The sequence below is a fragment of the Gracilinanus agilis genome, chromosome 3, assembly GCF_016433145.1.
Source record: "Gracilinanus agilis isolate LMUSP501 chromosome 3, AgileGrace, whole genome shotgun sequence".
NCBI lineage: Eukaryota > Metazoa > Chordata > Mammalia > Didelphimorphia > Didelphidae > Gracilinanus > Gracilinanus agilis.
In genome coordinates, this window is record NC_058132.1 from 39,780,015 (window position 1) to 39,794,233 (window position 14,219).

Consider the following 14,219-nt stretch of genomic DNA (forward strand, 5'->3'; position numbering starts at 1 on the left):
GGGGAGAGAGAGAGACAGAGAGAGAGAGAGAGAGAGAGAGAGAGAGAGAGAGAGAGAGAGAGAGAGAGAGAGAGAGAGAGAGAGAGAGAGAAAGGTGCTCAAGAAGTATGTGCTCATCAAGCAAGCACTTATGAAGCACCGTCTTTAAGCTAAGGATCAAGGTTACAAACATGAAGAGGAAGACAACAGTGCCAGCTCTCAAGGAGCTTCCATTCTAGCAATCTCACTGAGCCTTGACTCCACTGACTCATGCCCTTTCCCCTCATCCCCTCTACTCTTCTCCCTGGCTCTGTTTTCTCTCCTGCAGAGGAACAACGTAATTGGAAGATTCCAATGTAATTGGACGGTGGACGAGAGGGAGGCAGGTTTCTCTGCACTTTTAAAAAAGAGTTTCTTTTTTCCTCTATTACATGTAAAAACAATTTTTAACATTCTTTTTTTTAAGTTTTGAGTTCCAAATTCTCTCCCTTCTTCTGGTCCTCCGTCTCTCCCTCCCTCCTTACCCTCCCCCTTTCCTGAGGCAGTAAGCAATCTAATATAGATTTAAATGTGTAATCATGTAAAACATGCTTCCATATTAGTCATTGTGTGGAAGAGATTTCAAATTTTAAAAAAAGAAAGAAAATGAAATGCTATGAGTTTCAGTCTCTGCAGACGTTTTGCTCCCCAAAGCATCCACTTCCATCCCAGCCCTCCAAATATCTGAAGATAGTGATCGATCCCAGCATTCCATCCTCTTTTGTCATCTTCCTGCCTTCCTGCCCCCATTTGGCCTGAGTCTGACTAAGGAAGACTTCACATAGCCCACAAGAGTCCAGCAGCCCCAGCCATACTTCCCTTTCCTCCCTGGTCTCCTTCTTGCCACCCCCTATCCACCTGCCAACACATGCATACCCCATCCCCAGCTATGCTCTCCTTTTCCCCCAGAATTCCACTTCTGAAACCATAATCAAATCAAGAGCACCATTGCTCCTGGAAGACAACGTGTGTCGATCTTCTCTCCTATGACTCCACTCTATCCCGTTCCTACCTCTATCTCTACCCTGTCTCTAATATCTCTATCTCCATCCCTATTTCTATCCCATCTCTATCTCTCTATATTTCTATCCTATCTTTATATCCATCTCTACTCCATCTCTATTATCTATCTCTATCCTGTCTCTTCCAATACCATCTCCCTCTCTATCTCTGTCTCTATCCCATCTATCTTTATCCCATCTCTATCTCTATCACTACTCCATCTCTATTATCTCTCTCCTCTATCCCATCTCTATTTATCTCTCTATCCCAACTCTATCTCTATCTCCATCCCATCTCTATTATCTCTCTATCTCTCTCCTCTCTCTATCCCATCTCTACTTATCTCTCTAGCTTTATCCTCTTTATTCTCTCTGTCTCTATCCCATCTCTATCTCTCTTTATCCCATCTCTGTCTCTATCTCTACTCCATCTCTATTATCTCTCTAGCTCAATCCTCTTTTTATCCTGTCTCTGTCCATCTCTATTATCTATGTCCATTATCTCTCTATACTATTATTATCTATTATTATATTAATAATATAATAATAGTATATAATACTATATATTATTATATTATTATCTATCTCTATTATCTCTCTATCTCTCTCTTTTCTCTATCCCATCTCTATTTATCTCTCTCTATCCCATCTCTGTCTCTATCTCTATTATCTCTCTAGCTCAATCCTCTCTTTATCCTGTCTCTGTCCATCTTGATTTTCTATCTCCATCCCATCTCTATTATCTATCTCCCTCCTCTCTCTATCCCATCTCTACTTATCTCTCTAGCTTTATCCTCTTTATTCTCTCTCTGTCTCTATCCCATCTCTATGTATCTCTCTCTATCCCATGTCTGTCTCTATCTCTATTATCTCTCTAGCTCAATCGTCTCTTTATCCTGTCTCTGTCCATCTCTATTATCTATCTCCATCCCATCTCTATTATCTCTCTATCTCTCTCCTCTCTCTATCCCAGCTCTCCTTATCTCTCTAGCTCCATCCCAAGTCTATCTCTATCTTTCCAAACCAGAACACGGCTCTCCCCCCCGGGTGCCATTTCTCAGTATGTGTGACCACCTCCCTGTGTTCAAAGAGAAGCTCACTGAGGGCAGAAACTGTCTGGCTTTTGTACTGATGCGCATCCCTGGCATAACAAGGAGCCTGGCACACAGTAAATTCTCCCAAAATGCTTTTTGGATCCATTTGCCAGTCCTTCCAGCTGACCGCCCTGCTGTCATTTTCAGGCCCTGCACTTTGGTGATGGAGTAGAAAGAACAAGCTCTAGAGTATGGGGAAGGGACAAATATGTTAAGGTGGAACCCGGGACACCTAGATTTCCATCGGCCTCCCCTGCCATCACTTTGCTATGTGACCTTTGACAAATAAAGAAATTTCTCTGGGCCTCAGTTTCTTCCACCACCTCCCTCGTCCACTCCGGGGGACCGACCTTAAACCTTCGAGCCAGGAATTTGTTTTTCATCTCCAGGTAATTGCCCTTGTGGATCTCGGACTTGAAGGGCTCATTCAGGATCACGTAGCGGGGGTCATTCTGGATGTCCTGCCAGCGGGCGTAGCCGTGCCTGAGCACAGGAAACATGTTAAGGGAGAAACTGAAAGAGGAAGGCAATTGGCCGTGAAGGAAGCTGGCTGGGCACTTGGTAAGAGCTCAGGATCTCAGGATCCCAGGCTCAAAGGGTCCTCGGGGGCCATCGAGTCCTGATCAATCCCTTCTACCGCACCTTGGACCGTCCAGTTTTTACTTAAAAGACCTCCATCAAGCCAGTAACCTTCCAAGGCTGCCCAGACTCCTGGAATTAGACTCAGAGGGCCTGACTTCAAATCCTTGCTACTTATAAGGTCTTGGGCAAGTCCAACTCTCAGTTTCCTCCTCTTTAAAATGAGGGGATAAAACTGGATGCAAGGCAGCTGGGTGATACAATGGATAGAGCTCTGGACCTGAGGACAGAAAGACCTGAGTTCAAATCCAGTCTCCGACACTTTCTAGCTGTGTGACCCCTGGCAAGTCACTTAATCCTGTTTGCTCCAGTTTCCTCATCTGTAAGATGAAAAGGAAGTGGCAAAACATTCTAGCATCTTTGCCAAGAAATGGGTCATGCAAAGTCAGATATGACTAAAAAACAACTGAATAACACCAACATCATTCAGAGAGACTCTCTGAAGTCTGTTCTACCTCTAAATCTATGTTCTTTTTTTTTTAATCTTTACCTTCCATCTTGGAATCAATACTATGTATTGGTTCCAGGGCAGAAGAATGGTAAGGGCTAGGCAATGGGGGTTAAGTGACTTGCCCAGGGTCACACAGCTAGGCAGTGTCTGGGGCCAGATTTGAACCCAGAACCTCCCCTCTCCGGGCCTGACTCTCAATCCATTGAGCCACCCAGTTGCCCCCCTGTTCTTCTTTTAAACAGCTCTAGTTATTGGGAATTTTTGCCTCACATGGAGCCCAGATCTGTCCCTCTGCACCTCCCCTCGTTGCTCCAGGTTCTGCCCTCTGGGACAGAGTAGAGGAAGACGCATGCCTCCTCTGAAGGCAGCTCTTCTTGGGGTCTCCCTGAGCCTTCTCATCTCCAAGCTAAAGATCCCCAATTCCTCCATTGCCCTGAGGCCCTTCGCCATCCCAGCTGCTCTCCTCTGGATGCCTTCCAGGCTGGCGATATTGTGCCCACAATTTGATGCTCCCCTTCCCTCCTTGCCCCCTGCCTGCCACGAGCAGCCTCCCCGCGCGGGCACCCTGGGCATCATCGCCAGGAGCCGAGGCCCCGGGGGCTGAGGAAGCCCCCGCCGACAGCCACCAAGGATACGTCACGATGCCCGCCAGAAGCCAGTAATCGTGGCGCCGGTGCCAAATGTCATAGATCTTCCCTGAGGAGACAGCCGCACGCTCCTCGTTCTGCCACAGCGTGTGCAACTCTGAAGGACCGACGACCACGAGAGACAAGGGGAGGGTGGAGAGAGGGGGGAGACAGCCATGGGGAGAAGGAAACAAAGAGGGCGCGATCTGAGGGCTCTGGGAACACCCCCATCCCCCTCGCCAGAAAGCATCTGCCCTGTCACAGTGCCTGAGACGCCCACCATTGAAGTCACTACTAAGGAATGACAACGCTGTCTAAGAGCCGCCTGTGACAATGTCTGCGGGCTCCCTAAAGAGATGGGGAGGAAGGGCGAGGGGGCGGTGGGGGAGAGGGGGCACCCTTAGCCATTATTAGCCATTAACGCCTTGCCATGAGTTAGTCCCATGTTTACTGTGTCTCTGTTTCCCTCGTCTGTAAAATGGGGATGATAATGCTTGCAGGGTGGCATCGTAGATCGAGGGCTGACATCAGGAGGGCGCTCGCCCAATCCAAGCCCCCCGACATCTACTGGCCGTGTCCCGGACAAGTTACCCGCCCTCTCTGGTCCCCGAGGCAGCCCTCTAAGATGACGAGCTACAAAGGAGTTGCCAACATTCTTGGATGGAGGGAAGCCCCATGTTGGGAGTTCCCCACACAAGGTAAAAAATATTGCAAAATGCTTCTCAAAGCTTCACAGGGTCCTCACAACAGCCCTGCAAAGCAGGTGCTGTTTATTCCCGCCACTTTACAGGTGAGGAAACTGAGGCAGACGGCGGTGAAGCAACTTGCCCAAGGACATCCAGCCAGTAAATTTCCAAGTCAGGATTCAAACTCGGGTCTTCCCGACTCCAGGTCCAGTGCCTGTCTCCTGGGTCACCCGCTGCCCTACTACTAGTAAAGCGCTCGGTTCTACCCCTGGTGAAACTCGTGTCGGAAACCTTCGAGCACTTTCGGGATGAATTTCTATGAGGAGTTCTTGGCAACTAGCGCACAATTCCTCGCCTCTCCTGGAATCTTAGTTCATCTCATCAGCCCCAGGAGAGATTGTGGGTTAGGACTGAGGAACAGGGCAGGGGAGTCCCGAGGGGGGGCAGGAAGAGAACCTGCCTTCTATGATGCTCTTCCCCTCGAGCACCCCGAGAGCCCGCAGGAGATGGGCCGTTCCTAGAAGAGGGCTCCGAGCTGGGGTCCCCGGGGTCCCCGGGAGCCCATTCCCCTCAGGTCAGGGATAAATGCCCCCCACCCACGCCAGGTCCTGCCGTCTCTGCAGCAGCCCCCCAGCCTGTTACCTGTGAACCCCCCGTCGGCGATGTTAAACATGAATTTAAATTTCCCGTTCTTGTCGTCCTTCTTGCCGTCCTCGTCATCTTCCTTTTCCCCGTTTTGCTGGCTTTCTGCCATTTCCTTCTCGTCTACCTTGGAGTCCTCTGACAGAGCAGAAGAAAACCACAGGGAACGTGAAAATCTGAAAAACCAGCCTTTTCGGATCCATCCCTGGCCAGGGATTAGAAAGGGTTAACAACCCAAAGGGCCGAGGACGCCTCATCACCTGGCACCGGACTAGGGCCAGCGCCTCCTCCTCCTCCTCCTCCTCCTCCTCGCTTCTGAGCAGTCCCCAAATAGTCTTCCCAGAGCGCAAATCTGGCTGCGTAATTGCCCTGGTTAAGATCCCTCCATAGCTCCCTACTGCCTCTCGGGTAAATACAAATTCCTCAGCCTACATTTACCTTTCCAGATTGAGTCCTTATTACCACCCTGGGTTTAGACCAACCTCATGGACTAGCCCGTTCCTTGAACTTGGCATTCGGTCCCCACCTCTGTATCTTTGCCCCAACCCTTTAGCCTCCATCACCCCCACAGCTGACTGGCAAGTGCTACCAAAGACTTGATTTCTTGGGGGGTTTTACTATCTAGAGAGCAGTGATGGGCAAACTTGTTAAAGAGGGGGCCGAAGGAAAGGAAATGCTCCTCTGTCAGTCTGTCTCTAAGGCAGCTCTTTCGAAGTTTCATTGTATTGTATCCCATTCTTTGTATTTGTCAGATTAGGAATGATGTCAGGAGGTGGATAGAACATTTCAGAGGGCCGTAGTTTGCCCATCGATGGACTAGACTTTAGAAAGTGATAGAGATGTTCATAATGCAGATTAAACTTCAAAATGTATCATGGATACATTTATTTTTCTAGTGAGCTAATCATTCATTTGGCTTTCTTGGCCACCTTTGAGCATCAGCTAAAATCCCACGTTCTATAGGAAGCCTTTCCTCATCCCTTTTTCTTTTTAAACCCTCACCTTCCATCTTAGAATCCATACTGTGTTTTGGATCCAAGGCAGAAGAGCGGTAAAGTCTAGGCAATGGCAGTCAAGTGACTTGCCCAGGGTCACACAGCTAGGAAGAATCTGAGGCTAGATTTGAACCCAGAGCTTCTCATCTCCAGACTTAGCTCTCTACCCACTGAGCCACCTAGCTGCCCCCTCCCCATCCCTTTTAGTTCTAGTGCCTCTTCTCTGATGATTACCTCCTATTTATCCTGTCTATAACTTTTAAGTCCATAGTCACTGGCACATTGTCTCCTCCATGAGGCTGAGCTTCTCACTGACAGGGACGGAGCTTTCCTTTCTTTGTATTCCTTTCCCATAACATGAAGCCTTACATACAACAGGCGCTTAATAAATGTTTAACTGACAGCAGGACAGGCCAAGGAGGTCAACCCAGGCTGGCTCTACCCAGGAACGGAGGAATCAGCCAGCACCAACTACCAAACCAGGTAAGGCGATGAATACAAAAGCTCTTTGAGCAGCACCACACACTCCTAGGGACTAAAGGATTGTCCAGTAATAAGAATCAAGTGTGTAGATGGGGGGCTGCTGGGTGGTTCAGGAGACAGAAGGCCCTGGCTCCAAATGGGACCTCAGACACTTCCCAGCTGGGTGACCCTGGGCAAGTCACTTAACCCCCAATTGCCTACCCTTACCTCTCTTCTGCCTTGGAACCAATACACAGTATAGATTCCAAGTTTAAGAGTTAAAAAAATAATAATAAAAATAAAGTGTGTGAATGCTATGGACTTGGGACTTCTTAAAGCTCGCAGACATGTTCTCCTGACCTCCAGCTCAGAGTCCCCAAAGAACAACTAAAATGCCACCTATTAAGAGCCCGCTGAGGACGAGCACTGTCCGTGGTGCTGAAGAGGGATGCCGCGCTCAGAAAAGACTCAGCCTCTCTCAGAAGGATGGAGCCAGAGACAATGAGGGAACCCCCTTTATAAACACAGGTCAACACCTCCTCTCCATGTCTCCCTGGCTCCCAAGCCAGGCCTCTACCCATTAGACCACACTGCCTTTCACACAATACACACTTAAAACGATAAAAGAAAAAATACTGGAAGAGTATTGGGGAGGGACAAAACACTGAAAGAAATCTGGAACAGTGGAAGCAGGGATGTTGGGAGAAGCTGGGAGAAATCAGGGAAGACTCCCTGTGGGAAGTAGTATTGACTTGAGCTTTAAAGGAGTAGAAATTCTTAAGGTAGCGCTTAGTCTGCTCTCCTTCCTTTTCTCCCTCCCTCCGAGGTCCTATACCTGGCCGGAAATCTTTGTCATCCCCTCTGCCGTGGCCCAGATTTAACTCCATCTTCTCCAGGGATTTATCTTTTTCAGGAAAAGCATCATCTGGAAGGCACAAGACAGGGAAATCGGGAGTAACTAAGAAGCCAGAAGGAATGAGCTGTCCTGGGCAGAGCTTATCCTGAGGGAGTGCTGGGAGAAGGAGCCTACATGCTCCCTCTCAGAAGATTAGAGAAATAGCCCTCCTCCTTTACTCCCAGGGGTGGCCAGGAGACTGCCTGCGAGTCCAAGAGCAGAAGAGATGTGGCCGTTCCTGCACTGGGCAGGAAGGTGGTGGACCTGATGGCCTTGGAGGTCCCAAACCCTAGGGGGTGGGGTGGTCAAGGCCTGGGCTTCCGGACAGACGGGCACCTTTGAGCAGCTGATCTGAAGAGGGATCAGGCTTTTCATTCTCTTCCCTCCTCTCTTCTCGGAGTCTCTCTTTGTTTTCAAGGTTCTCCTGCTTCTCCTCACCATCCCCTCTGTCAGTGGGCATCCCTGGAATCTGGACATTGGGGAAGAGTCGAAGTCAGCTGATCCAGAGACAAGAGCCCCAACTATCGCCTGGGTGTCATCAGCACCAGGTATCGGCTAGAATCTCAGAGCTGGGAGCAGGGTGGCATAGTGGATAGAGCACTGGGCTTGGCATAAGGAAGACTTTGGCTCAAATCTTGCCTCTGGCACTTCCTAGCTGTGCCGTCATGAATAAGGCATTTTAAAAAAATCTCTGAACCTCAGTTTCCTCATTTGTAAAATGAGGGTAAAAATAATGCATGTAGCACCTACTCCATTCTTATAATAGCATCAGAGACTTAGAGCTGAAAGGGCCCTGAGAAGCCATCAGGTCCAATTCACTCTCATTTTACAGATGAAGAAACTGAGGCAAACAAAAGCAAAATGGCTTGCCTAGGGTCACACAACCAGTGTCTAAAGCAGGATTTGAACCTGAGTCTTCTGATACTCTATTCAAAAAGCCATGCTGTCTCTTCTTAGGGATCCTTGCAGTGGAGAGAGAAGGAACCATGAGTTGCCACTTAAATGCCACATCACCCTTGACCAACTTAACTTGCTTTCTCTAAGCTAGGGAATGCAAGAAACCCAGATCCCTGTCTTGGAATAGTCTGAGACTCTCCCTAGGCCTCCTCCCCACAAATAAGAGCCTGGAGGTATCTAGTTCAAGCCTTTCTATTTACAGTTGAGGAAACTGAGGCCCAGAAGGATAAATGAGTATCCCCAAATCATAGGGGGCATTGAAAGATGTAAAAAGGGGGGGACAAGGGAAAATAAGATTGATCAGAATTCTTCCTTCCCAAGAAAATAGTAGCAGGGAACCCTTAGGTTTAAATGAGATATGAAAATAGCCATTTTTCCTACTGAGAGACCAGTTACCAATGGAGTCACTTCCCCAAAGACTGTTTCTCATCCCCCTGGACTCAGACCTGTATCCACCACCCACCACCCCAGTATCCTGGGGCCCAGGACTCCAAAAGGGCCCTCTCCTACCTGAAGTTCAGGAGGTTTGGGGGGTTTCTGTTCCATTTGTTCTTTTTCATCCAGGAAGCCCAGCTGGGCTTCCATTTTGTCTGAAACAACAATACCTGAAAAATGACCACAGTGGTGGGCTCTGTCCCCAAACTCCATGACTCCAGTAGCCTTGTCCCAACTCCATAGGCTGGGTGACTTCCTTCTAAGCTTGCCCAACAGATAAGGGCAGAATCTATCATTTTAGAGCAATCCCATGAGGCATTGGGAAGACTCAAAATAGAAGGAAGAAAGCAGAACCCAAGAGAACCATTTACACAATAAGCACAATGAAAGGGATTCAAAAAGAAAAAAAACTACCTTCTAAAAGGTAATGGAACAAAGAATAAATGCAGTGTGACCAGCATAAACTTAGAAATGGGCTTCCTGTTCCCCAATCAGAATGGAAACTCCTTGAGAGCAAGGATAGTTTCATTCTTTGCATGTGTATCCCCCAGCACTCTACTTGGGAAATGTCTGCGGATTGGCCAACTGGTCCCAAAAACAAATGGTGAAACACTCCTCCCTCTTTGTGGCCAAAATGTAGGGAAAAGGGTACGAGAGTGTCGTCTATATACTGTCAGACCTAATCGATTTTGCTTAACTATTTCTCCCTTGTTAATTTGTTGTTCAATCATTTCAGTCACGTCCAACTCTTCGTGACCTCATTTGGGGAACTCTTGGCAAAGATATTGGAGGTGTTTGCCATTTCCTTCTCCAACTCATTATATAGATGAGGAAACTAAGGTCAAGAGGGTTAACTGACTTGCCCAGGGTCACACAGCTAGCAAGTATCTAAGACTGGTTTTAAACTCGGGTTTCTGTCTCCAGATCTGATGCTCTATCCATGGGGCCACCTTTATTAATAGGAGTCAACTAGTAATTATTAAGTACCTACACTATGTATGTGCCAGGCACTGGGGATGCCCGCATGAAATGTGAAATAAGCCCTGCTGATCTCAGTGAATTCGCTTTCTAATGGACCACAGATCCTGAGAGCTAGAAGAAACCTCAGCAGGGATCGCTTCAGCCCTCTTTAACCCACTGGACAAATAATCGTCCCTCCTCTTGCCTATGGAGAAGAACTAGAGCTCCTGAGCCAGTCCATTCCATCGTGGGACATTTGTGATTGCTAAGAAGTCTTTCTTTGTTTCAAACCTGACCTGACCTCTGGGCAGCTTCCAGACACTGCTCCTGGCTTGGCCTGTTGATGCCAGCTCAAATAAATCTCCTCCCTCCTTTCCATCACATTCAATCCCTTCACATGCATGAAAGACTGTTATGGTGTCCTTGAGTGTGTTCTTCCACGGACTAAATATCCTGCATTCCTTCTACTTAACTTGTCTTGCCGCATACACGTCTCATCCTCCCTAATCATTTACTCATTCGTTTCTTCAAAAACATTTTGCTTTTTCTGCCTTGGAATCCATATTTAGTATTGATTCTAAGACAGAAGATAAGCGCTTAATTTTTTTTTTGCTTAAACTATGAACAGAGCTCATGGATCTCGCCAGCTTTGGGGTACTCGGGTCCCCAGCCTACCTGGAATCAACGAGGCTATGCCATGGTTTGGAGTAAAAAATAAGGGTGAAGGAAAAGGGGCTCCCTGGAAATTCACTAGAAAAGAGGGCAGTGGAATCCCATAGCCATTTAGGGCTAGTGTGAGTAGGGCCATTTCCCATGCCCAAGTGACCAGTGTGGTCATTCCTAGGGAACCATGCCATGCCTTTGTTGCATGACCCAAAGTGGAGAAAACTGTCCCTTCCCAATCCAACATGAAGTTCTAAACAGAACTCATCATCTTTCCCCAAAAACTTTTCCCTCTAAACAGATTCCCCTAATACCACACCAAGGGGACCCCCAGCCTCCACAGCTGGCAACCTCAGAGGCACCTGAGACTCCTGGGTCTCTCTTGGGCACCGTATCCAAGGAGCTGCCACGGCCCGCTGGTTTCCCCCTTGCAGAGTCTTTCATGTGTCCCCTTCTCTCCATTTATACTCTCCTTCCCTGCTGCAGGCCCTCAGCACTTCTACACTAGCTGCCGGTGGGTCTGCCTGCCTCAAATCTCTCTTGACTCTTCACTAGCCTCCATTCAAATATCAAGGAGAAGTTGCTAAAGTATAATAATAATAATGATAATAATAATAATAATAATGTCAGCAACAATCCAGACTGCAATAGTGGTGTGGGTGGGTGGGAAACATATTTGACTGGTTATCTGGTGCTCCGAGCTCAGCAGGAAATGTGACAGCTGGGAGGGAAGTGAGGGGCAGACCCCTAGTGCTGAGCAGTTCTTCCCTGCCTTGCCTGACTTCTGCTCTGAGAATCCCTGGTAGGGCTTCAGTAGAGCCGGAGCTGACACTACTGTACTTGAGGGGAGGAAGGGGAAAAACCCTCCCCACTTAAAGCCCTCCAAGCCCAGGGATGATGCTGGATGTCAGGGCCAAGCCTTCTGCAAAGCCACCAGCCATGCCTGAAGCCCCACCACAGACAAACATTCTCCAACTTGTCAGAAAGTCTGCATATGTGAGTGTCTGCCTGGCAGCCCTGCACCAGGGAACTGAAAGCCTAGTAGAATCCTTTGTTCAGAGAGTAGACTGGAGACAGAGAACTAGTAGAAGACTTTATACAAAGAGACATGGTGAACAAAAGAGACCAGGCTCCCCTATCACTTTTCTCCTCTCCCTCCCTCCTCCCTCTCCCTCTCACTTTCTACTTCCTCTCCCCACCCCTTTCTTTCTCTACCTCCACCACCCTATCTCCTTTCCTCTGTCTCTTTCTCTGTCTCTGTCCCTGTCTCTTTATCTCTCTCTCTCCCTCCCATCTCTGTCTGTCTCTGTCTCTCTCTTTTCTTCTCATCATCTCTCCTCTCTCCTCCCATCCTCTTTCTCCCTGTATATCTCTCTCTCCCTCTCTTCCTCTTCCTCTCTTTTTACTTCCTCTCCTTTACCTCCTTTCTCTACCTCCCTACTTCACATCCTCTCTCTCTCTCCCTCTCTTTCTCTATCTCTTTCTCTTTCTCTCTCTGTCTCTCTTCCCATCTGTCTCTCTCCATGTGTGTCTCTGTCTCTCTCTGTTTTCTTCCCATCATCTCTCCTCTCTCCTCCCATCCTCTTTCTCCCTATATATCTTTCTCTTCCTCTCTCTTTCTCCTTCCCTTCCTCTTCCTCTCTTTTTACTTCCTCTCCTTCTCCTCCTTTCTCTACCTCCCTACTTCATAGCCTCTCTCCCTCTCTCTGTCTCTTTCTCTCTCTCTGTCTCTTTCTCTTCCCATCTCTGTCTCTCTCTCTGTCTCTGTGTCTCTCTGTCTCTCTCTTTCTCTTTTCTTCCCATCCTCTCTCCCCATATATCTTTCCTTCTCTCTCCTCCTCCTCCTTCTTTCTCTACCTCCCTACCTCCCATCCTCTCTCTATATCTCCTCTGTCTGTGTCTGTGTGTCTCTCTCCCTCTCCCTCTGTTTCTCTATCTCTCTCTTCCTCCCATCATCTCCTCTCCTCCATCTTTTTTCTCTAGCTCCCTCCCTCCCATCCTCTTTTTCTTTCTCTCCTCATCTTCTGTCTCCCTCTTCCTCTCCCCCACCATCTCCTTCTTTGCTTCCCTCCCTCCCCCCCTCAGCACAATCTGAAGTCAGCCAACAGAATTATGAACACCTGCTCATAGCCAGGTAGGGACCCTCAACTTGAACCCAGGCTGGCCAGAAGAAGTCCTCTTTCCATAATGGCTTTTGATCTCTACATAATATATATTGTATAATATGGCATTATATAATACAATATATTATAACATAATATAATCTTTATAATATAACATAATAGGCTCTCTAGGTTGCCCACCCAGGGGCAGATCTGTTCCTCTAAGTAGTCTCTTGGGAGTAGGGAGGCCAAAAGATTCCCCTGTAAGCTGCCCCCCCAAGGGTCTCTAAGCACTTTCCCTCCTGCTGATGGAAATGCAATCTCATCCCCATTTAATGAAGGTTCTTTTTGTTAATGCATCATGGTCCTTCTCCTCCTATTGAACTCATAATTTGAACCTAGCCGGGGGGGGGGGTGGCAAAGAATAAAGGCAGAGGGAGGCAATTCCACTTTGGGATGTCCCTCCATGCATCAAGCTTGACTCTACCCTTGAGCACCATCACTTCTTCCTCCTCCCCCAAATCCCATGACTCCTAATTCTTTCTGTCCTCTCCAGTCAAGCACAACAGCTCTTCCCTCTTCTACAGAACAGAACTGCAAACACTTAAAGGCCACCATCACATCTTTCCTAAGTTCAGGTTGAGCATCCCCCATCCCCAACCAATCCTAAGATGGCATCGTCTCCAGGCCCCTCACCATCCAGATTCCCCTCCTCTAGAAAATGTCCACATACTTCCCAATCAAGGCTCTTCTGAAAATATGGTACCCACTCTGGAAGACTTGGGAACCCTGATCAGTGCAATTCCACTGCCTACCCCCAACAGAGGCACACTGAGACACAGTTTTGGTTTGTGGCCATGGTAGGAATGGCTTTTGCTTGCCTATGTGTATTTGGAAAAGAAATTTTGTTTTTCTTACTTTTTCAATGTGGAGGAGGTACAGGAAGGAAGAGAAAGGAGGGAGGAAAAGAAGGTAGATTCTTGCTGATTGGAAAAAGTTAGCTTTTTAAAACTAGATGTCCTGGAGACATTTTGCGCTATCTATCTATATCAATGGGGGTGTAGGGGGAAGAAGGGAGAAAAAGAGACAGAGACAGAGAGAGACAGAGAGAGGAGAGGGAGATACAGAGGAGAGAGAGAGAGAGAGATGGAAAAACAGAAAGAGAGAAGAAAAATAGAGACACAGAGAAGAAAGGAAGAGAGAGAGATTGAAGGACAGAGACAGAGAGACAGAGGAGAGAGGAGAGGGAGATACAGAGGAGAGAGAGAGATGGAAAAACAGAAAGAGAGAAGAAAAATAGAGACACAGAGAAGAAAGGAAGAGAGAGAGATTGAAGGACAGAGACAGAGAGACAGAGGAGAGAGGAGAGGGAGATACAGAGGAGAGAGAGAGATGGAAAAACAGAAAGAGAGAAGAAAAATAGAGACACAGAGAAGAAAGGAAGAGAGAGAGATTGAAGGACAGAGACAGAGAGACAGAGGAGAGAGGAGAGGGAGATACAGAGGAGAGAGAGAGATGGAAAAACAGAAAGAGAGAAGAAAAATAGAGACACAGAGAAGAAAGGAAGAGAGAGAGATTGAAGGACAGAGACAG

At 47.8% G+C, this 14,219-nt stretch overlaps 1 protein-coding gene across 1 annotated transcript in view; it reads right to left on the bottom strand.

Moving 5' to 3' along the window:
* The window catches only part of CHD5 (chromodomain helicase DNA binding protein 5), a 148,051-nt gene that overhangs the window by 15,072 nt on the left and 118,760 nt on the right, over positions 1-14,219 (bottom strand). The window contains exons 30-35 of the mRNA XM_044668656.1: positions 8,977-9,056; positions 7,846-7,978; positions 7,450-7,539; positions 5,158-5,295; positions 3,839-3,947; positions 2,464-2,596 (exon numbers count right to left, since the gene is read on the bottom strand). Of these exons, the coding sequence (XP_044524591.1) occupies positions 2,464-2,596; positions 3,839-3,947; positions 5,158-5,295; positions 7,450-7,539; positions 7,846-7,978; positions 8,977-9,056 (683 nt within the window). The remainder of the gene's footprint in view (positions 1-2,463; positions 2,597-3,838; positions 3,948-5,157; positions 5,296-7,449; positions 7,540-7,845; positions 7,979-8,976; positions 9,057-14,219) is intronic.